This window comes from Dermochelys coriacea, chromosome 1 (genome assembly GCF_009764565.3).
Source record: "Dermochelys coriacea isolate rDerCor1 chromosome 1, rDerCor1.pri.v4, whole genome shotgun sequence".
Lineage (NCBI taxonomy): Eukaryota > Metazoa > Chordata > Testudines > Dermochelyidae > Dermochelys > Dermochelys coriacea.
The window spans coordinates 143,471,026-143,493,169 of NC_050068.2; the positions used below are offsets into that span (position 1 = coordinate 143,471,026).

At 40.2% G+C, this 22,144-nt stretch overlaps 1 protein-coding gene across 7 annotated transcripts in view; it reads left to right on the plus strand.

The window, feature by feature from the left end:
- Positions 1 to 22,144, plus strand: part of POLA1 (DNA polymerase alpha 1, catalytic subunit) — a 369,765-nt gene that overhangs the window by 140,460 nt on the left and 207,161 nt on the right. For all 7 annotated transcript variants that reach the window (XM_038370695.2, XM_038370686.2, XM_043505015.1 and 4 more), the window contains exon 27: positions 20,360 to 20,392. In XM_038370695.2, coding sequence (XP_038226623.1) covers positions 20,360 to 20,392 — 33 coding nt within the window. The remainder of the gene's footprint in view (positions 1 to 20,359; positions 20,393 to 22,144) is intronic.

Sequence of the window (22,144 nt, forward strand, 5' to 3'; positions counted from 1 at the left end):
TGGGATACTGTCAAGTGAAATTTGGCTGCAAACTTAGGTTTGTAAAAACAAGCATCCACAGAATTTGAGACTAATAGAATGTTTCCAGCATTGTTCTAATTCCTGTAGATTTTTAAAAAACAACAAACATTCCCATGCAGTGATTTCAATACACTACAATGTATGTATGAGAATCAGAAATGGAGTAGAACAGAAGTGTAATTGACTAGGCTGATAGAAGTGCAAAAAGTAAACGGGCAACATAAATAGCAAGAAGTAAATTGGCTTTTCAAAATCAAGGTGGTGTCTGTACCATACATAAATGTTTTATAAAAGTATAACACGCAACTAGATACTGAAGTGGCCCTTAACGTTACATTGGCTATTAGAGATCCAGCTCCTGTTCAGCCTTGCTTTGCTAGAGGGAAACTTCATACAAAATGTTTCTGAATTGAGTCTGAAGGACACTGTTTACAGCGTGCAGATCCTTTCATGTATTCAGTTTCAGTTGGTACATAACCAGAATGGAAGGAGTAGAGTCCATCCAGTTTTTCATTGTGAAGTTTCTTGTGAGCTATCCTAGGAGGAAGTCAGGAGTTATTTCTCAAATGGTGAGTTGGAAACAGAGATTTGACTTTTTTACACGTTTATTTTTTTTTATCAGTACAGCATCATCTTTGATCTTTCAACAATCGTTAATTTTTAAGAGACTGTAAATTGGATTAAGATAAAGCTCTCCATCGGGCCCTAAAATATCTGGAGTTCTGTTTTTTTTTTTTTTTTAATTTTCAAAAAAAGTCACTTTTACTCTGTCTTGGGAGTCTTTCAGTTGGGTAGGGTTTTAAAAGAAGAATTAGTGTTAATTAAAATAAATAAGATCAGAATGTATAATTGATGCACTTGAAATACAGCTAGCATTCATTATATATTGTCTGCCTTAGTCTGTCTGTTTGGAACCTTCTGCTTAAGCTACAGAATGTGGAAGCAATTCCAGTACTTTGAGTAGTTGTTTGAGGGTTCGCTCATAACTGGTGGGGCAGAAAGGAGTCAGTTTCTGCTCTGTGTTGGGATAGTGCAGACACTGATGCTCAGGGGAGCATTTTTATACTTTACAACTGCTATATGGTAGTTGGTTACCATATACAGGAGGTTCTGTGTGCCTGAAGTTTGTGGGGATTAGTCTTCCAGTCCAAGACTCAGTGAGCAGAATCTAGTAATAGTGATATCCCTGCTCAATTTCTATATTGAAATTATCTCCATGAGATCTCTCCAGCATCTTTTCACAAATAGGCAGGCTCCCTAGTAAATGCTGATGGGACCCACATAAAGCTAGCGAAGCTCTGTGTTGGCTGCTTCACTGTTATTATGATATTTCTCAGGCACACTCATTGCTGTTATTTGCCCCTTCAGTTATCTGACAGTGTCCCTGTTTCTTTTCCCTTTGTCTTGAACCTGGAACTGTTGAGCTATTTCATCAGGTCCAAAAGGGAAGCTAAAGCTGTCTCAGCTTCTCCCTTGAGTCTCTTCCCTCATATATCCTAACCCTGAAGGCCATTCCCCTTCAGCTTAAAAGCAAGAGTAGCTCTTCCCTTACCAAATAAATGGCTCATATTCCTTTATGCTTCCTTTCAGTTAGGGTGGAAATATTGGATGTGATTTGCTCCCCTGGAGAGTGAGAGAAATTGTACTGTTTCATGTCAAACTTACACTCATTATCTTTCGCCCTGCAAAACGCGCTGAAAATGTTGTACCGCTTCATTGTAGCAAACTTAAATCTTTTACTTACATTAAGAGATATCTTTCCTTCCCCTTTGCCCCATCCCAAAATGTAAGGAAAGGATCCTGCACTCTTTATACCCTGAGACCTTGAATTTTTACCTGGGAAGGACAAAGACTTTGATGTAACTGCCTCTTTTTGTATAATGACAGGTTTCAGAGTAGCAGCCGTGTTAGTCTGTATTCGCAAAAAGAAAAGGAGTACTTGTGGCACCTTAGAGACTAACAAATTTATTAGAGCATAAGCTTTCGTGAGCTACAGCTCACTTCATCGGATGCATTTGGTGGAAAAAACAGAGGAGAGATTTATATACACACACACACAGAGAACATGAAACAATGGGTTTATCATACACACTGTAAGGAGAGTGATCGCTTAAGATAAGCCATCACCAGCAGCAGGGGGGGGGAAAGGAGGAAAACCTTTCATGGTGACAAGCAAGGTAGGCTAATTCCAGCAGTTAACAAGAATATCAGAGGAACAGTGGGGGGTGAGGTGGGAGGGAGAAATACCATGGGGAAATAGTTTTACTTTGTGTAATGACTCATCCATTCCCAGTCTCTATTCAAGCCTAAGTTAATTGTATCCAGTTTGCAAATTAATTCCAATTCAGCAGTCTCTCGTTGGAGTCTGTTTTTGAAGCTTTTTTGTTGAAGTATAGCCACTCTTAGGTCTGTGATCGAGTGACCAGAGAGATTGAAGTGTTCTCCAACTGGTTTTTGAATGTTATAATTCTTGATGTCTGATTTGTGTCCATTCATTCTTTTACGTAGAGACTGTCCAGTTTGGCCAATGTACATGGCAGAGGGGCATTGCTGGCACATGATGGCATATATCACATTGGTAGGTGCGCAGGTGAACGAGCCTCTGATAGTGTGGCTGATGTGATTAGGCCCTATGATGGTATCCCCTGAATAGATATGTGGACAGAGTTGGCAACGGGCTTTGTTGCAAGGATAGGTTCCTGGGTTAGTGGTTCTGTTGTGTGGTGTGTGGTTGCTGGTGAGTATTTGCTTCAGATTGGGGGGCTGTCTGTAAGCAAGGACTGGTCTGTCTCCCAAGATCTGTGAGAGTGATGGGTCGTCCTTCAGGATAGGTTGTAGATCCTTGATGATGCGTTGGACAGGTTTTAGTTGTGGGCTGAAGGTGATGGCTAGTGGCGTTCTGTTGTTTTCTTTGTTGGGCCTGTCCTGTAGTCCTTGCTTACAGATAGCCCCCCAGTCTGAAGCAAATAGCAAATTAGAGACAATACAATAATTATTACAACAGTTATGCTTTTGTTTAGAGAAACATACAGTAATATAATCCATTGGATCTCTGTTTTAACAGGGTGTTGCCATATTAGGGTGAACATCTTTACACTACCCATGCTATGTCATTTCTAGTGATTTTATTAAGTTGAGTGAGATCTCTGATTACCCATGTAACCCAGCAGCTGTCTCATATTAATATTTTAAAAAATGGTCTGCTATTTTTGCAGATGAATGTACTTTGTCTGAGTATTGAATAAGACCATATCTACACTATAGACTTTGGTCAATGTAAGTTACCAAAGTGCCGCAGTTAGTATATCGCTTGTGCACGTGCGTACTAGGCTTCTTGCATTGGTGCTGCACGTACTCATCAGGAGTGCTTGTGTTGCACGGTGTGGTACACCATGGGGAGGTATTGCATTGTGCAACCTGCCATCATCCAGCACACACTGTCTTGTGGGAAGTTTTGGCAATATATGTGCTGGGGACAAAATGAGTCATTCAGGGAAGACTGAGAACGAGGTTTCAATTGTTCGACTGTTTCCATCCAATAATGTCATCTGTATCCCCTGATTTTTGCTCCTTGTTTAAAATCTTATGAACCCATGCAGCCCTTCTCACTATCTTGTCATCTCTAGCAGATGCATGGAGTCTGCACAACTCTGCACTCTTGTCATAAGCATTTCAAACACAGGACATACAAGCTTCTGGTATTGGCAGAACCGTAAGAAGAACTGAATCAGTGGGGAACATGAAGTTTTCTGGGAGGACAGACTGTGCTGTGGGACATGGCGAGAACCAATTCAATGTTGCTGAATCGCCAGCTTAGCAGCTGCAGATAGTGCACTGCTGCTTCTGGGGCCGAGAAATGAGTACCCATTGTTGGGATCGCATTATAATGGGATCTTGAGCAGTGGCTGCAGAACTTTCAGAAACGCAAGGTTACATTCCTGGATCTTTGTGCTGAGCTTGACTCCAGAGCATTGACAGTGAGAAGTGAGTGGCAATCACATTGTGGAAATGTGCAATGCTAGATTGCTACTGGACAGTGGGAAATCATTGTGGAGTTTGAAAATCCACTGTGGAGGCCATTGTTATACAAGTGTGCAGGGCCATTAACCATCTCCTGCCACGCTGGACTGTGACTCTTGACAATGTGCAGGTCATAATGAATGGATTTGCAGCAAGGGGGTTCCCGAACTGTGGTGGAGCAATAGACAGCTAGCACATCCCTATTTTGGCAACAGAGTACATCAACAGAAAGGGCTACTTTTTCTATAGTGATGCAAGCATTAGTGGATCACCGAGGACACGTCACCAACATCAGAGTTGGCTGGTCAGGGAAGGAACATGATATTTGCATCTTTAAGAACACAGGACTTTTGAGAAAACTACAAGCAGAGATTTATTTTCCTGAGCAGCAGATTACCACTGGTAAAGTTCCTTCCCGTGCCTTGGTCTCACTCATGCTTGACTGCTGGGACTGACTGGACAGCAGTGGAGACTCAAACAGGTCCTGGCTTATGGCATAGATTGATCCCCTCTGCCCCTGGTTGCATGTCCTCAATCCTCCTCTTCTTCCTCCTCCACATCTTCCTCGCTGTTCATCCTTGGAGTCTGTAACTCAGGCTTCTCAGAGGTATCCACGGTGGTCTGTGGGTTGCTGATGGGGTCTCTGCCAATTACAGCATGCAGCTCTTTGTAAAAGCGGTAGGTCTGTGGCTGGCACCAGATTGAATGCTGGCCTTGTGATATGTCTGATGCAGTTCCTTTGTTTTCATGTCATCTCTGCAGTTGTACCCCTTCTCCTGGGTCCCCCATGCAATCTGCTTGTAGATGTCCACATTTATACAGCTGGTCCATAGTTGTGCTTGCACAGCCTCTTCTCCCAAAAGGCCCACAAGATCGAATATCTCCTGTGTACTCAAGGTGGAGCATGTCTGGAGCATATAGCTGGCATGGTTAGATAGGCACTTGCACGCAACAGTGGAGAGTTGCTAGATGTGCTCGCTAAGTTGGACAGTCAGCATAAAGCATTTCAAAAATTTGCAGGGGTTTAAAGGGGAGGAGGTTCTTCCTGTGTCTCTGACCCATAGGCAGTAGCATTCACTGACCAGAGTGGTCAGCATAGAGCCTTATAGGACAGCTGCTTTGGATGGTTAGGGTCGACATAAGTAACACAGTATCTACACTGGTGCTGCATTAACCTCAGTACATCGACCATGTCTCAACACTGCTTAGGGGGTGGTGTTACTGTGTTTCTGTAATGGTGAGAGAAATTTAAATGTAGACACACATAGCTAGGTCGACATAAACAGTCTTGCTAACTTTGTGGTGTAGACCAGTCCTAAATGGTGTAACCAAATATCTAAGTATCTATCTGTCCTCTTTCCAGTTTGCTGGGCGGTATAATTGGTATGTTAATTTCTTTTATAAGAACCACCTTCCATATTTTTTGTTTTGAGCCATTGCTCTAGGGTTGGACTATTTTTCTTTTTCTAGCGGCAGGTTAACAGCAGCATAGGAGCTACTAGCTGATGAGAAATTATTTTATGGTTTCCTTTTGTGTGACCATTTTTGCTACGAAGCCCAGAAGGATTACCAAAGGATCATTTAGTAATAAATACCCATTAATTTGTGATATTTAGTTACAAAGTGCATCCCAGTACTCTCAAATGACTGGATATAACTAGTGTGAGGTATGTGTGACAGTTTGGCCTACAAAATTACCTGAATTGTGAGCTCAACTGTAAAATTAAGTAAAAATTCATAAGATGTTTCATACCTTATTATAGGTTGTTGTAAAAGAGACAGAACAACTAATTTAGTTGAAGCAAAAAAGGCTAAATTTGTATGAATCTATAAATTAGTAGGACTGTGTGGGAATTATGCTTTTTAAAACAGGAGATGTAGACCCATAAGTTTAATGAGCCCAAATTGGTATGTCAGATTGGGGTTCTTAAGAGATTTTGTGGGGGAAAATACAAAAGCACAAAAATAAAACTGAAATAACAAAGACTACTGAAGCAAGCTTCACATCATGGCAGCCACCCAACCTCTCCCTGGTACTCCAGGCCTTCATCATCCTGATCTGAAGAAATGTCCTGACCAGACCAGGCCCGAGAGAGAGGGAGCCAGATACCATCACCACTCTGTCATCTCCAGTTGAATCCCAAACACTACTTGAGATGAAAGGACTGTAACAGCAGCAGCATCAGGTGCTTCGGCTCATCTCATCTAATCTTCTCTTTTTCTAAAAAGGCCAATATTACTGTCTTTTGATACTGTCTGATACTGTTTGATACTGAAAAAACAAAGGGTTTTTTCCTTCTAAAATTATCTCCATCTAAAGCAGTGTTTCCCAAACTTGGGACACTGCTTGTTCAGGGAAAAGCCCCTGGCAGGCCGGGCCAGTTTGTTTACCTACCGCGTCCACAGGTTTGGCCGCAGATTCGTCCCTCGGCCCACGCTGCTTCCCGCAGCCCCCATTGGCCTGGAGCAGCGAACGCGGCCAGTGGGAGCCGCAATTGGCCGAACCTGTGGATGCGGCAAGTAAACAAACTGGTCTGGCCTGGCCCGCCAGGGGCTTTCCCCTCACAAGCGGCGTCCCAAATTTGGGAAACACTGCTCTAAAGGAAAAAGTGAGGAGAAATGTTAAACTGGACACCTTATTTAATACTTTGCATTTCAAATGAGTCGACTGTTTTTCCTTCTTTTCTGTAACTTTAATAAAAGATGAGAAGGATTTTTGAGGGTGTGTTTGCCATAATACTAAGCAGGCTAAGGTCTCTATACCAAACTGCACTTTGTTTAAAACTGCTTAATGTTGTGACTGGGTTCTGTTAACACTTTTGGCTAATTTATTCCATCTAAATTAATTAGACAGGTACCACTGAAACAACATTTTAGAGACATTTTCATTTATCATCCACAGGCTGAGGTGGCTGTGCTTTTCCAGATCACACCCCATTCTTCTGGGGTAATTTGTCTATCCAGATTCTTTTTCCAGTATGTCGTATATGGACTTTTTTTGGTTTTGTTAGGAAAGTTGTCTGCAAAGATTGATTATAAATTAGTTATTTTTTTAATTGGCCAGACCCTATTGCTTCTATTAAAATTAGCCTTCTAGAAAAGCTGTTTCATACAGAAAAGGTGAAAAAACCATAATGCCGTAATTGAAAGTACTTGTACCATGAGAGAGTGAGCCAGTCGGTTGCGGTATCCAAAAAGTTAGAGAAGTTTCTTTGTTTTCCATGGCCCTCCCAAATGGTTGGCCAGCTGTTCAGCAATCTTTAAAGCTCTCTGGTTCACAGTTTGAGTTAAGATCTGGATTATTTGCAATGGGAAAAAGTACTGATTTTATCTGTAATTCTATCTAAAGCCCATAGAATGGCCTTCTTGGCTGTTTAAGATTTGAATTCGCAATTATCTTATAGAATTTGTTGCCCTTCTGTACCCAAATATTTTCTGGAGGAGCGACTTCTCAGAATCACGTTTGGCATCATTTACTTTAAATTCAGATGCTTTTCCAAAGTCATGGATTTCTTTAGATACTAATATTAGGGTGGTAATTGGTATGGATTAAAAAAAGTATTACATCATCTACCTATAAAGCTTTTCTGATGTGTTCCTGGAAGTTTTATTTCTGTGAAAGAAGCATCCTCTGTTCTGTATCCTCTGTGCAAATGGCTCCATGGTCAGTGTAAAAAGCAAAGGAGATGATGGACATCCCTGCCTAGTCCCTCTGTGTACTTCAGATAGGGAAGATGTAATTCCATTAATTTGCACAGCTGCTGTAAAGAGCAGTTATCCATTTCAGAAATTTGGGGGTCAATGTCCATATGAGACAAAACTTAAAACAGAAAGTTCCACTCTATTCGATGAAGAAAAGTTTTCTCTGGGTCAAGTGATAATAGAAGAAATGGATTTTTTTTAATCTGGTATTGGGAATGATTCCAGATTCTCATCTAGCATTGCCTGTCATTTGGCTGTCCTTAGTGAGCTGATGCAGCTTTTGGCTGATGTGTTGTAAGGACAATAATTAATTATCATCCCACATGCTAAATACTTTTAAGGGGTATGTTTTTTCCCCTCTGTTACCTCAGTTTCACTAAAAACCAACCCAGGGTTACACTTGTATTGGTTTTTATTAAATGCGGCTATTGGATCAAAAAGAAAAGGGATGGAGCTTATTCATGCATGCACACATTCAACGCATTCATACCCTTGTGCACCCACACACTCACACAGGCGGAAATCAGCATAGGAAGCCGAGAAGACGAAGCATAGTAGATCTGGTATGTCCGCCTGCATCATGGATCTGGGTCGGAGCACAGGTCAAGAAGAAGAAGAGCTTGTGAGTTTGCTTTTATTGGAATTGGGTGGCTCCTGTCATGTACACGGAGTTTTCCTTCTGTGTCCGTCACCGAGAAGCATTCTCAGACCTCGTTCCTTTCACGCATACCAGGTTCTTCTTTTCTTTACAGCACCCCGTTGTTGCCTTCTCAGGGCAGATTAGATCAGACACACCTGTCTCTTTTCTCCTTGCAGTTCCTCTCTGACCAGTCCCACATACTTCCTGGTTCCCACTCCCTTATCTCCCACACACACTCCCTTGTTCACACACTCCCTGATCGTGTGATGGAATATTGCAAAGGTTGGAGGTTACACAAGTGGTAACTGAAAAGGTTACAAAGCTTGCAAAAGTTACAAAATTTAAAAGGTTATGCTAACAATGACTAAAAGTTACAATGTTTGCAACAGGGTACAGAACTTAATGATCATACTAGCAATGACTGAAAAGTTACAAATCTTACAATCACATAGTACTGGATTGAGCGGAGGCTTTACACAACACCCTCCATTTTCACTTTAGTGGTACTGCTATTTAGGTTGCAGTAGTATACAGTACTGGAGTTAACTACAGCAGAACCTCAGAGTTCTGAATAGTCAACCTCACACCTCATATGGAACCAGAAGTATTCAATGAGGCGGCAGCAGCAGCAGCAGAGACACCCCCACCGCCCCAAAAAAGGGAAATAGGTACAATGCTGCATTAAACGTAAACTACTAATAAAATAAAGGGAAAGTAGCATTTTTCTTCTGCATAGTAAAGTTTAAAAGCTGTATTAATTCAATGTTCAGCGGTAAACTCTTGAAAGAATAACGAAAAAGTTTTGTTCAGAGTTGCAAACAACCTCCATTTCTGAGGTGTTCGTACTCTGAGGTTCTACTGTGCTGTTTCAGAAAAGATAATGTTTTCCTTACCTTCAGAGCAGACGTTTGTATACGTAGTTCCAGGTTGGGCTTGTGAATCATTGTTTCATATCACTGGTTATCTCTAGAACTGTTAGCATGTTAAATTCTAGGGAAGTAGCTCCCCTGGTTCTTGTGTGGATTAGTAAATAGTTCAGTATTCTGGGCGACTATTCTTCCAATTTGTCTGTCTGCCTCTCAATTAGAGAGAGAGGAACCTGTTAGTAAGGATTACTGAAGCTGTTAACAGAACTAATTTTACCACTCGCAAAACAAATACACAAGGTGGACAAGCTCTGGTATGCACTAGATACCTGCCAGGTTTCAGAGTAGCAGCCGTGTTAGTCTGTATTTGCAAAAAGAAAAGGAGTACTTGTGGCACCTTAGAGACCAACAAATTTATTTGAGCATAAGCTTTCGTGATGAAGTGAGCTGTAGCTCACGAAAGCTTATGCTCAAATAAATTTGTTAGTCTCTAAGGTGCCACAAGTACTCCTTTTCTTTTTAGATATCTGCCGTTCTAGTTCTAGTAGGCTTCACTTTCTATTCCTCCAAGTCTATGGCCCTGATATAGGCAGAGAGAATCTTGATATCTTCAAGTTAACATTTTGGTCCTCACATTCCACCGCTATAGGATCAAACTTGGAGGATTTTAAACTGATTTCTCCTCAGACACATCCTTTAGTGGGAGCATTGTGGTCCTTTAATAAACTTCCGCTATTAGAATACTAGAAGCAGTGGAAGAGATAAAAACTATTCTTTGTACGTTTTGCTTTTACATCCTGTCCTTTGTGTAAAATCACATCACCACTCATTTCTCTGAGAAATAGAGAGCTATAGAAAAGTCAGAATAGAAAATTTGTTAAGATTATTTCTCTTCTATCCCACCCATAAAATGTAAATATTTAAGGGGTCAACAGAACATATGCATATTCTAAGTACATGCTGCCAGGTTTAGTTTACAAGTAAAGGAGAAGTTAAGTTTAAGTAGAATTTCAGATATTCACTGTGCTATGAGGCTCACATGGGGATAGAAGTATTTTATAAGCAGGGATCCTAGAAATCAGTTTGCTATGGAAAAAGGCAGAATTTGTGTTTTTACAGAGAATATTTCATTTTTACATTTTGTGAAAAAATAACCACATTAACTAAATTTTGCTGAAAGTTAGGGTTACCATATTTCCCCAAGTGAAAACAGGATATCACCTGGGTCTGACAACCTGAGCCGAGCTGCCTAGGGACTGGCGTTGTCACTGCTCCCACCACAAACATTTTTCTGCACCCCCCCCTTTGGGGTGCACCCCACTTTTTTGGCAAAACTGGGCATTTGTCCCATTTGCTTTTGCCAACTGATCATCAAATGCCCAGTTTTGCCAAAAAAAAAAAAAAAAAAAAAAAAAAGTCAAGACATTCGGGACAGGGCTTTAAAAAGAGACTGACCTGGCCAAAACAGGACATATGGTCACCCTTGTTCAACTGATACCTCTGTATAATGTGAACAGGGAAACTAAAGTTCAGCTTTTCATTTTAATTGTTGTTTAGTTTTTTTTTATCAGAGAAAATTAGGATCCCTGTTCATGAGCAGGAAAAGAAAAGGGCATGGCTGAGCAGACGATTTGTGAGGCAATGTGTTCTGCTCTGGATCCACTGAAGTAGGGGTCAATCCAGTTGCTATGAGTAGTGCAATATTAATCACAGAAAGGAAACTAACAAGTAATAACAAGTAATTTTCTATTCTATCCCTTCTCTTTTCTCCATCTTTCCAACCTCACTACACCCCTCCCTCCCCTCAGTATGCAGTTTTGAAAAACTCTTAATGATTGATATGATAGCAGTGCTGTCATTCTTTTTAACAAAAGTCATTTTTGTTCTAGGTATTTTAATAGAGTCCCATTAAAGATGTATTGCTGACTGAAATATTGGTATGAAGGGCTCTCACTGAGCAGAGCCCAGGAATTAAGAAGTCAGGAAATCGGCTGCTGCATTGCAAAAGAGCCTTGTGTGACACAGAATCTCCTGATTGGGGGGATCATTACTGCTATTATGACTCGACTTGCGTAGGAATTTTAAATTTCATCTGAATGTCAGTAATAACCCTCTTAGCAAATTATCCTGAATAAAATCACGAAAGCATTTTCTATAATAGGTGTTGAATTACTAGATAGATTTGCTAATTAAATACTCTTTGTTCTGCTGCAGTTGACATTACAGGGTAAGATCTTGAACAATTATTCTCAACAGCTGTACTTTGTTAAGGGAAAAATTAACCAGAAAGTTTATTTTTTTTACACTTGAAGTTGGCAGATTTTTTTGAAATGTGCTTGAAAAAAATTCCATCATCGAAATGGTAATGAGACGATAAATATGCAGGTGTTTCTGTAAAATCAGATAACTGCAGACTGCCTTATTTAATGAATTTAGTAAGCCTTTATAGCCTTCTGTTTTCTAGCTGTTGGCACTTGTAAGTGATCTTCTGTCATAATGGGTAATATTAACATATATGCCTGTCACCTGATGAACCTAACTTGTCTGTGACCCTCTTATAATTACCTATATCCACTACTGTCCTCAGGGACAACTGAGAAATATTCTTTGCATGGTCAAGTTTTTTCTTTTATTTAATGGGGGATCATCCTATCGGAACGTATGCTATTTTTCTAATGTTATTGGGTTAGATTATACCAGGAAATAGAAATCTACCTTGAGATCTCTCAAGAAGAAGACTTGATCTCTTTTTTGTGTATGTGTGTTTATACAAGGGTGTCTATTTATTCTTCAGATCATATTAATATTAGCTCTTCTCTGTAGGATAGCTTCTTTGGCTTACTTTGGATATCTGTATCAATTTGCTTTTTATTCAAGAAAAAGAATGAAATGGGAAAATTAGAGTAGTGGTGTTTTGTATGTGAAAAGTCTTAGCCCTTATGTGTCAATATATGTATTCATTATGATTTACAAACTTAAACCAATGTGAGGTGAGTAAGTAGATAAGTTGTGGTGCAGTATGATCTGAGTCACACACAAGTGACTAAAGGAAATATTTGAGGATAATATACCCACGATATGTTTTGGACCATCTGACTGTGTTTGACTTCTGTATGTGACAGTGTTGTTTCTAGAATACTTAGTGTATAATGCTGCGTCTACACTAGATATTTTATTATGTTGAATTTTTTACCACTGTTGCAATGCCATGTGAAGTAACAAAGATTAGAACTATCCTATACTTTGTACAAGGAAAGATAGTCTTGTGCGAAGGTGCACTAAGTAGGAATTAGGAAATTTGGGTTCAATTTCCAGCTGCGCCACAGACTTCCTGTGTAACTTTGGGCCAGTCCTTATCTGTGTGTGCCTTAGTTCACCATCTGTTGTGGGGGAAGGAGAGAGGGAATAATAATACTTCCACTTTGTCTCTGCTTGTCTATTTAGAGAATCAGAAGCCTGTGGTGCAGTGGCTGCAGGTATGAAACCTACTGGTGATGCACTGGGGAAGTAGAGGGAATGGCATTATACTTGCATATAATAGACTTTGTATTTGCTCCCTCTCTTCTTTTTAAAGGAGATATTTCTTAAGTATATTAGGAACAAAGGGAATCCTAACAATGGTATTGGTACATGGTAACTGGAAATGATAGAAATGTCAATAATGCAGAAAAAGCAGAAGTGTTCAATAAATATTTCTGTTCTGTATTTAGGGGGGGAAAAAAAGCCAGATGATGTATTTGTATCTGATGATGATGATGCAATACTTTCCATTCCAACAGTAACTCAGGAAGATGTTAAACAGCAGCTACTACAGTTAGACATTTTTAAATCAGCAGATCTGGATAATTTGCATCCAAGCATTTTTTTTTTTTAAAGGGCTGGATCAGAAGTTCTCTGGACACTGATAGATTTTTCAATAAGTCTTGGAACACTGATGAAGTTCCAGAGGACTAGAATACATTAATGTTGTGCTAATATTTTTTTAAAAACTAAACTGAATAATACAGGTAATTATAGGCCTGTCTGACTAACTTTTGATCCCAGGCAAAACAATGGAAGGGCTAATTTGGCAATCCTTCAATAGAGAATTAAAGGGGGGGTAAAATAATGAATGTGAATCAACATGGGATTATGATGAATTAAATTTAACTTTTTTTTAATTACAAGTTTAGTTGATACATATAATGGTGTTGATGTGTGTACCTAGACTTCTGTAAATCATTTGACTTGGAATTTCTTGACATTTTGATTAAGAAACTAGAATGATACAAAATCAACAAAAAGAAAAGGAGTACTTGTGGCACCTTAGAGACTAACAAATTTATTAGAGCATAAGCTTTCGTGAGCTACAGCTCACTTCATCGGATGCATCCGATGAAGTGAGCTGTAGCTCACGAAAACTTATGCTCTAATAAATTTGTTAGTCTCTAAGGTGCCACAAGTACTCCTTTTCTTTTTGCAAATACAGACTAACACGGCTGCTACTCTGAAACAAAATCAACCGTGGCACATGTTAAATGGATTAGAACTGGCTAATAGATAGATCTCAATGTAACCAAATGGGGTTTCATGGGGAGTGGAGAGGTGTATTTCTAATGGGGACCCACAGGAATGTTTTTTGGTTGTGTGCTATTTAACATTTTTATTTCATAGCGTTGATTAACTATTGGAATAATTTAGCAAGGGTTGAAGTGCATACTTTATCAATGGAGATTTTTAAGTCAAGAGCAGATGTTTTTCTACAAGATATGCTCTAGGGGCAACAAGAATTAATTCATGAAAATCCCATGGCCTGTTATGCAGAACGTCAGAGTAGACAATCACAGTGGTTTCTTCCGGTCTTTATATCTATGGATATAAGAAAACGAAAATTATAGGAAATTTACATACATTAAAAGAGTGTTATTAAAGTTGAAGAATGAGGCAATCAAAAGATAGGAAACACCAGAATTAAAATTGCAGCCATGATTCTTCTGCCTTATGATCACATGAACTTAATTTCATTATGACATGCTATTATATTTCCACAGGATCCCTTTCTGTTGAGCACTGTTTATTCTGTGCACTGTTGAATATATCAGGATAGTGTAGTGAAAGTTGCCTGTAGAACATGTTCCGCCTTCACTGTAGAATTGGCAAAGTGTATAGAGGCTGGGGACTGAAGGAAGAAAAAGGATAGTCTTGTGTTTAATGCTCTGTCCCAGACTTCTAGCGTGTTGCTGGGCAAATCACTTACACCAAAATTTTAGAAGAATGCTACTGATTGTGGGCTCCTCCTTTTCGAAGTACCCAACTTGAGAAAATGAAGCCTATGTTTCAGAAATAGCACTGAGCACTCACAGCTGTTGCTATAATCAATGGGAGCTGTGAATGCTCAGCACGTCTGGTAGTAAGGCAGTGTGGAATTTGCCCAGTGCGGGAACTGAGGCAGGGTATGTTTATGCTTAAAACACTGCAGTGGCACAGCTGCACCGCTACAGCCCTATGCCAACGGGAGGCATTCGCCTGTCAGTGTAGGTAATCTACTTACCCAAGAGGTGGTAGCTAGGTTGATGGAAGAATTTTTCCATCGACCTGGCACTGTCTACACTGGGGATTAGGTCGGTTTAACTACTCTGATGGGGGTGTGGATTTTTCACATGTAGTTAAGCAGACTTAATTTTCTAATGTAGACTTGGCGGAAGACAGCCACAGGGCTACCGTCTGAGGCTCTTCTTGCAAACTCTGTCATAGGGAGCTCGGGGGGGGGGGGCAGGGAGAGGGGCTGTTGAAAGCAGGGCAGCAGTAACAGCTGTGTGGAAATTCTGGGTAGCAGTGCCACCTCTGGTAAGCCTGGGAACATCGTTCCATCTTCAACCCTCAAAATTATCTAAATTATGCTGGGGGCTGCTCTGGGTTTTAGAGCAGCCCAGTATCGCAAGGGCTTTTAAAGCTACCTTAGCCTCTATTCCCTCCTTGCTGTAAGGTCTGTGGTGTGTCTCCTGTCTAACCTTTCTCTTAAGAAGGTCTGGCTGACAGTTACATTTCTGGTGGACAATGATTGTCTTTCTATGCTAGATGTCTCATTGTTCCCACCCCTCTGGTGAGAAATTATATGATGAAAAAATCTGTTCTAGATAAATCCAAAGAGAGACTGTCGGTGATTTTAATCAACATGTTGGAATGTGAAGTGGAGCTGGACTGGTGTTCAGATTGGTTATTCAAATGTGTTAGCTGGGAAAAGGTTTGTTGCTCTTTATTGTTATGGTATTTGAAGGTTTGTTGTCATTACAAATGTAGAAACAGTGTTGACTGAGAAGCCGTGGCTGTTAGATAAAGACTGGGTGCTGATATAGGGTCAGAGTTAAGGTTGTGTGTGGAACCTTAATTGTACATTTTCAAACTTACAAAAAATATTTTGCTACTTTATCTTTGCTGTAGAATTTCATATCTATCAAATGTCTTCTCTTATCTGACATCCGATGAAGTGAGCTGTAGCTCACAAAAGCTTATGCTCAAATAAATTTATTAGTCTATAAGGTGCCATAAGTACTCCTTTTCTTTTTGCGGATACAGACTAACATGGCTGCTACTCTGAAACCTGTCATTTGACTTTTTAATATCACTTTTTTTTTTCTTTTACTGGTACTCTCAGCATTTCCATTTAAGGTGTGTGTGTGTGTGTGTGTGTGTGTGTGTGTGTGTATTTTTCCCCTATTTTAACTATCATGTGTTTCTCTCAAGAAAATTAGATGTACTTCTATATAAGATTAAAAAATAACTGGTACATTAAAAAAAATCATGCTGAATAATTATAGTTCAGTTGCTGCCAAATTGGGAGAACGCATCAATGACATACCACAGAAGTCCTTCCTGGGTTCCGTGCTTCAGAATATTTTCATTAATAACTTGGAGGATAGAGTGGAGAGCGTGGCAATCAACTCTACCAATGTTACAAGGCTGAGAGAAATTGCAAATACTTGGGGAGAGATAAAATATAGCTTTCTTGATAAATTGGAGAAATAAATTAAAATCAATTGAGATTCAGAAAAGACACTTGTTAAATAGTTCATGAAGGAATGATAAAATTCACAAATATGAAGTAAGGGAGACTTGTATGGGCAGTAGTTCCTTAGATTTCAGAGTTTAATAATAGGAAATTTTTAAGGAGTCAATTCTCCAACAGGTTTCAGAGTAGCAGCCGTGTTAGTCTGTATTCGCAAAAAGAAAAGGAGGACTTGTGGCACCTTAGAGACTAACAAATTTATTTGAGCATAAGCTTTCGTGAGCTCCAGCTCACTTCATCGGATGCATCCGATGAAATGAGCTGTAGCTCACGAAAGCTTATGCTCTAATAAATTTGTTAGTCTCTAAGGTGCCACAAGTCCTCCTTTTCTTTTTGCGAATTCTCCAACAGTCATTCTGCCACCTTTCACCTTATCTCCCTCCAAAAATTGCAAATGTTATGTTCAGATTATATTAAAATAAGCACAAATTATTTTGCCCCACTGAGCACTAGTTAGATCTTAATTTGGGATACAGCATATTTTTGAGGGTTAAATTGTAAAAAGATATAGTTTGGAGAGTTCAGAGGGAAGACATTTTTTTAAAACGTGATAAAAGGTTTAGAATGTAAGATCAGAAGTAATCAAGCACTCATATTGTCTGTAGAAAAGTCTGAAAAAGACATAACTCGTATATAAACTGTTAAGAAAACATTGTTTGCAAAGCTTAAGTGCTTAAAAATTATGAAAACTTCAGAATTAAGGTTGGTTTTGTTTGTGGTATAATAGCCTAGGTGTGTGTGTTGTGTGTTGTTTTGTTTTTAAAACACACAAAGAAAAAGTGGCAGATGATGGAATTTCTTTTTATCTCCTCTGCATTTGGTTCAAGCAGCTTTCTCATCCAGGGGTCCTGAGCCCAGTGGAGAGTGGGGATGGTCATGGGATATGTCTATACAGACTGCAGCAGTGAGTCTTAGAGTCTGGGTCAACAGACTCAGACTTGTGCTGTGGTGGTAAAAAATATCTTTGTAGATGTTTGGGCTTGAGCTCTGAAATCTACCTTTTCCTTCCTAGGCTTCAGAGCCTGAGCCTGAATGTCTGCATATCTATTTTTACCACCATAGCACAAGCCCGAGTCTGTTGACTCAGGCACTCAGATTCACTGCTGCAGGTTGTGTAGACGTACCCAGAAAGCCCAGGAGAGGGACAGTCTCCCTCCTCACAGTTTAGGTGCTCGAACCTGGCGTAGACCTCAGTAGCTCAATGCTGCAATTGGAGAAGAAGCAGGACTTTCTCTACAAGTAATGTTCACATGGGTGCTCCCCTTCAGGGATGCATGTGTCTCTGAAGTGGAGCGCCCATAGGAGGACACATCTGAAAGAACTTTAGTTACTGCAGACAATGAGTAACCTCTCCTTAGCCTTAGGTTGGAGTATAAGTACTGTAGAATCTTTGAAGAATTTAGCTGCTTAAAATCTACGTGTATACCGAGCATGTGTGAACTCTGATTCTCTTCCCCCCACCTCCCCTCCCCCAGGTTTATAAAATGGCCAAACTTGGATAGATTTTCATGGAAACTGCAAAAGACACATCCCTGACACAAAGGCCACCCCCCTACCAAATTTCAAGTCCCTACTAATAATGTTTATTTATACAGAGGAATTAGTTATCACTAGCCAATGGAGACAAAGGTAGTAATGGTCTTTAGTCGCTGCAAGGAAAACTTATGTTAAACATTAGAAAAATATTTGTTATACATCAGAACAGTCCAGTTAAGGGACCATCTTTGACAATATTTATAGCTAGACTAAACACCAATCTTAACAATGGCTAAGGTATAACAAAATAGTTCCTAGCTTGAGGCACTCTTAATGGATTAGAATGAGCTACTATAGATTCCTTCTGACTTGTACCATTCTGTAAACATTATTTAAAAATGAGAATGTCTTTAGCTCCAGTTATTATTTTTAAGACTGTATTAATGTTGTTTAGGTGGGCTAATATGAAGAGAGATTCTGCTGCTAATGCTGGTATTCCACACACGGGTATGGATGTTGCTCCATGTGCCTGAGATCAGAGAGATGTAGCAAATAGTATCCATTGGTTTGATTTGTGCCTGTGCATTTGCTCTCTTTGTGCTCTAAACTGAGGTCATGAAGGGTAGCATGGGTCAACACTTCTCTAGTTCCTTCTTACTGCCGCATGGTCTGAGTAGAAATCCTCTGTGTCCGAAATGATCTTCCTATACTTTCAAAATCTGTAACTATATATTGTCAATATTCTTAGTAGCCTTAGCCTTAGCATTTTTTAAAGTACTTTTATAGTTAGTCTAGTGGGTTTTGCTTCTCCCTGTTTTGGGGAACCTCTTCCCATGAAGAAGGTGTGCCCAGATTCCTGGGGTTTAAGGGCTGTATCTCCTGCCCACATTCCTTCTCCGTCAGCAATAAACACAAGTGCTGAATTTACTGCCTCTGAGAGGCTCACATCACTGCAGCATTTGTTCCTCCTGATCTCCCCGAGCCCACTAGAGAAGAGAGCCCCATCTGCAGAAACATCTCCTGTAGAATGCAATGAGACCCCAATTGGATCCAGGCCATGGAGAACCACCTGTAAAATTACTTCAGACTGAGCAGCGACCCTCTGTGCACGAGCTTTGAAACCGAGATCAAAAGCGTTAAGCCTAAGAAACTTTGTCACAAGACTAGGGGATGTGGTCATAAGCATAAGGACAGATTCTCATCCAGGCCTGCCTCCAAGGAAAAGGATCCCTCCCCATCTTGGTCCAATTTGGGTGAGTCCTCGTTCATGGGTCCTAAAGAATTAGGTCCACATAAATCTTCCAACCAAGAAGGGAAGGCACAAAGGAAGAAGGATCCGACAGTACCAGCTCTGATTCCATCTCCGAAACTGGAAGACAGGCATCACTGGCTCCAACTGGGAGTTCCATATCTCACCCAATTGGCCCAGACAATTTTGTTTTCCTGACCTTCTACAAATGTCAACCCGTCCTCCCCATCTGTATCCAACCCTTTCTGTATTTAACTCATGAAAATGGCGGAATCAGACATACCAACCCTCTTCACCTCACAGCCTGGTATTTGGATGGGTGTCAGACATAGAAATTTCATGCTCAGAGGCTATCCCAATTTGCAGCAGGAAAGTTTCCATGAGAAAATCCTTGCTAGCTGATTGGAGGAGTTTCTCTGCCTGGACATAGCAGGAACAGTTATCTCCAGAGTCAGCAGGCATTCCTGTTGTTTTAGACTTTCTCCTGTTCCACAAGATGTCAGGACTTTTAGCTTGGTGTGGGTCCACCTGTCAGCAATCAGTGCCTTCCGTCCTCAGACAGAAGGCGACTCTATCTTTATTCACACGACAACAATTAATTTGCTGAAGTAGTTGTACTGGACATTTTGTGAGGCAACTACCTCAAGCTCTATCCATACCTTTAAGAAGCATTACACCTTACTCCAGGCCTCTTCTGCAGTTCCAGCTCTGGGGACAGTAGTATTACAGACATTCATACCAACTGCATCCTTGCACCCATCCTCCTGTTCAAATACTTCTTACCAGTCACCCACATGTGGAATCCATATAGTGATCAGAACTCAAGAAGAAATGGAGATTACTTACCTGTAATTGGAGGTTCTTTGAGATGTGTGGTCCCTATCTGTATTCCACTACCCACCATCCTTCCCCTCTGCTTCAGATCTCGTCTGATTTGGGAGAATAGGTGGAACTTGCGAAGCATTGGCCGATGCCTTCGGTTCAGAGCATTAGGGATGCAACTGCGCAGATGAGGACCAACAGACACTGTTTGCTACAAATCTCCGGACTCGGATGTGTGGCACGCAAGGGCACCCATGTATGGAATACATATAGGGACCACACATCTCGAAGAATCTCCAGTTACACGTAAGTAAGCTCCATTTAATGCTAGGTGAGCCAAGGATTTGTGTTCTTACTATGAGTATTAAGGTGGCTATATTTATTGCCAGAAGAGACGGATAGTTTGCTTCATGTTTTGAAAGCCACAAACATTTGGAATTAACTATGTGATGAATATTCTCGTATGTTAACTTGTAATTATATCGTGCATTAATATTTGATAATTTTTTTTATTTCAGATTTTGATGCATACTAAGGAGATGGTGCAGAAGGTACTGCTGAACATTTTCATTATACAACAACCCTTAAATAGCACACCTGGTGAAATTTTTTATTCTCAGAAAATTGTAACCCAAACAAACTTGAAATAACTTCTTGGGATCCCTAGTTTACAAAAGTAATCTTTCCTAATGGATTATAGCTTTTTTTCTTCTCAACACCGATGTGATCTAGCCACTGCTTGAAGCCTATGTGAGAGAGTTTCTAGCAAATTGGCAACAGTGCTAACTAGAGTTTACTCACAGGCCTGTTACACTCTGTGTTCTTGTGTTTTACTAGGAATTTTTTTTGGCTCCTTTTTTATTCTATTATAAGGTGATAATATACTGTTAAGGTTCCTTCCCCACTCTGAACTCTAGGGTACAGATGTAGGGACCTGTATTAAAGACCCCCTAAACTTATTCTTACCAGCTTAGGTTAAAAGCTGCCACCACCAAAGTGTTACACAAAGAATAGGGGAAGTGCCCATATGGAAACGTTTTCCCCCCCCAAAGTATCCCCCCAAGCATTACACCCCCTTTCCTGGGGAAGGCTTGATAAAAATCCTCACCAATTTGCATAGGTGAACACAGACCCAAACCCTTGGATCTTAAGAACAATGAAAAATCAATCAGGTTCTTAAAAGAAGAATTTTAATTAAAGAAAAAGTAAAAGAATCACCTTTGTAAAATCAGGATGGTAAATATCTTACAGGGTAATCAGATTCAAAACATAGAGAATCCCTCTAGGCAAAACCTTAAGTTACAAAAAGATACAAAAACAGGAATATCCATTCCATTCAGCACAACTTATTTTATCAGCCATTTAAACAAAACTGAATCTAACGCATATTTAACTAGATTGCTTATTAACTCTTTACAGAAGTTCTGACCTGCATTCCTGCTCTGGTCCCGGCAAAAGCATCCCACAGACAGAGAATCCTTTGTTTCCCTCCCTTCCAGCTTTGAAAGTATCTTGTCTCCTCGTTGGTCATTTTGGTCAGGTGCCAGCGAGGTTATCTTGGCTTCTTAACCCTTTACAGGCGAAAAGGTTTTTCCTCTGGCCAGGAGAGATTTAAAGGTGTTTACCCTTCCCTTTATATTATGACATATACTATTTGGAGTTTAATATGGATTTGTTTAACTGCACTGACCTCTCCCACATCTGGTCTTGGTTTGTCAAGGTGATAAGATCCCACTAGATTTATTGCTAATCCTGAATATCTGGGTAGTAATAGTGGTGAAGTTGCCTTCTTTCACCTCTACCTTGCTAGGAAATTATGCCCATCTTCTGTTCTTATGAGTTTTGACCTGGATATAATTCAATGTGATGTTATGGTGGCTTTTTTCTGCTCAGGAGGCAGGCTAATGTGCTCTGCACAAGAAGGAGTTTCTGTGTTCATCTGCAGATCTGGAGATGGAAAACACATGGAACACTATGGTTAAATTTTAACACACTGTTAAATTTATCCAAAAGGAAAAATACATTCTCTGTCAAGGCTTCTGGTCAATGTAAGGACTAAACAAAAGAGGAAGACTGAGTCAAAGCCTAACTCCTTTCAGAGCACATTGAAAGAGTAGCCTTTTGGCAAAAGCCGCCTTAAAAAAATATTGAAGTGGCAGAGAGAGAAGAGTAAGCCGAATGCTGAATCTGGAAGAGGTGAAGAAAGAACGGAGTCCACTGTGGATAACTTTGTAGTGCTCCTAATTACTGTATCTATCAGTCAAATATGACTGTGATGGGTTCCCTTGAAATTTGGCAGACAA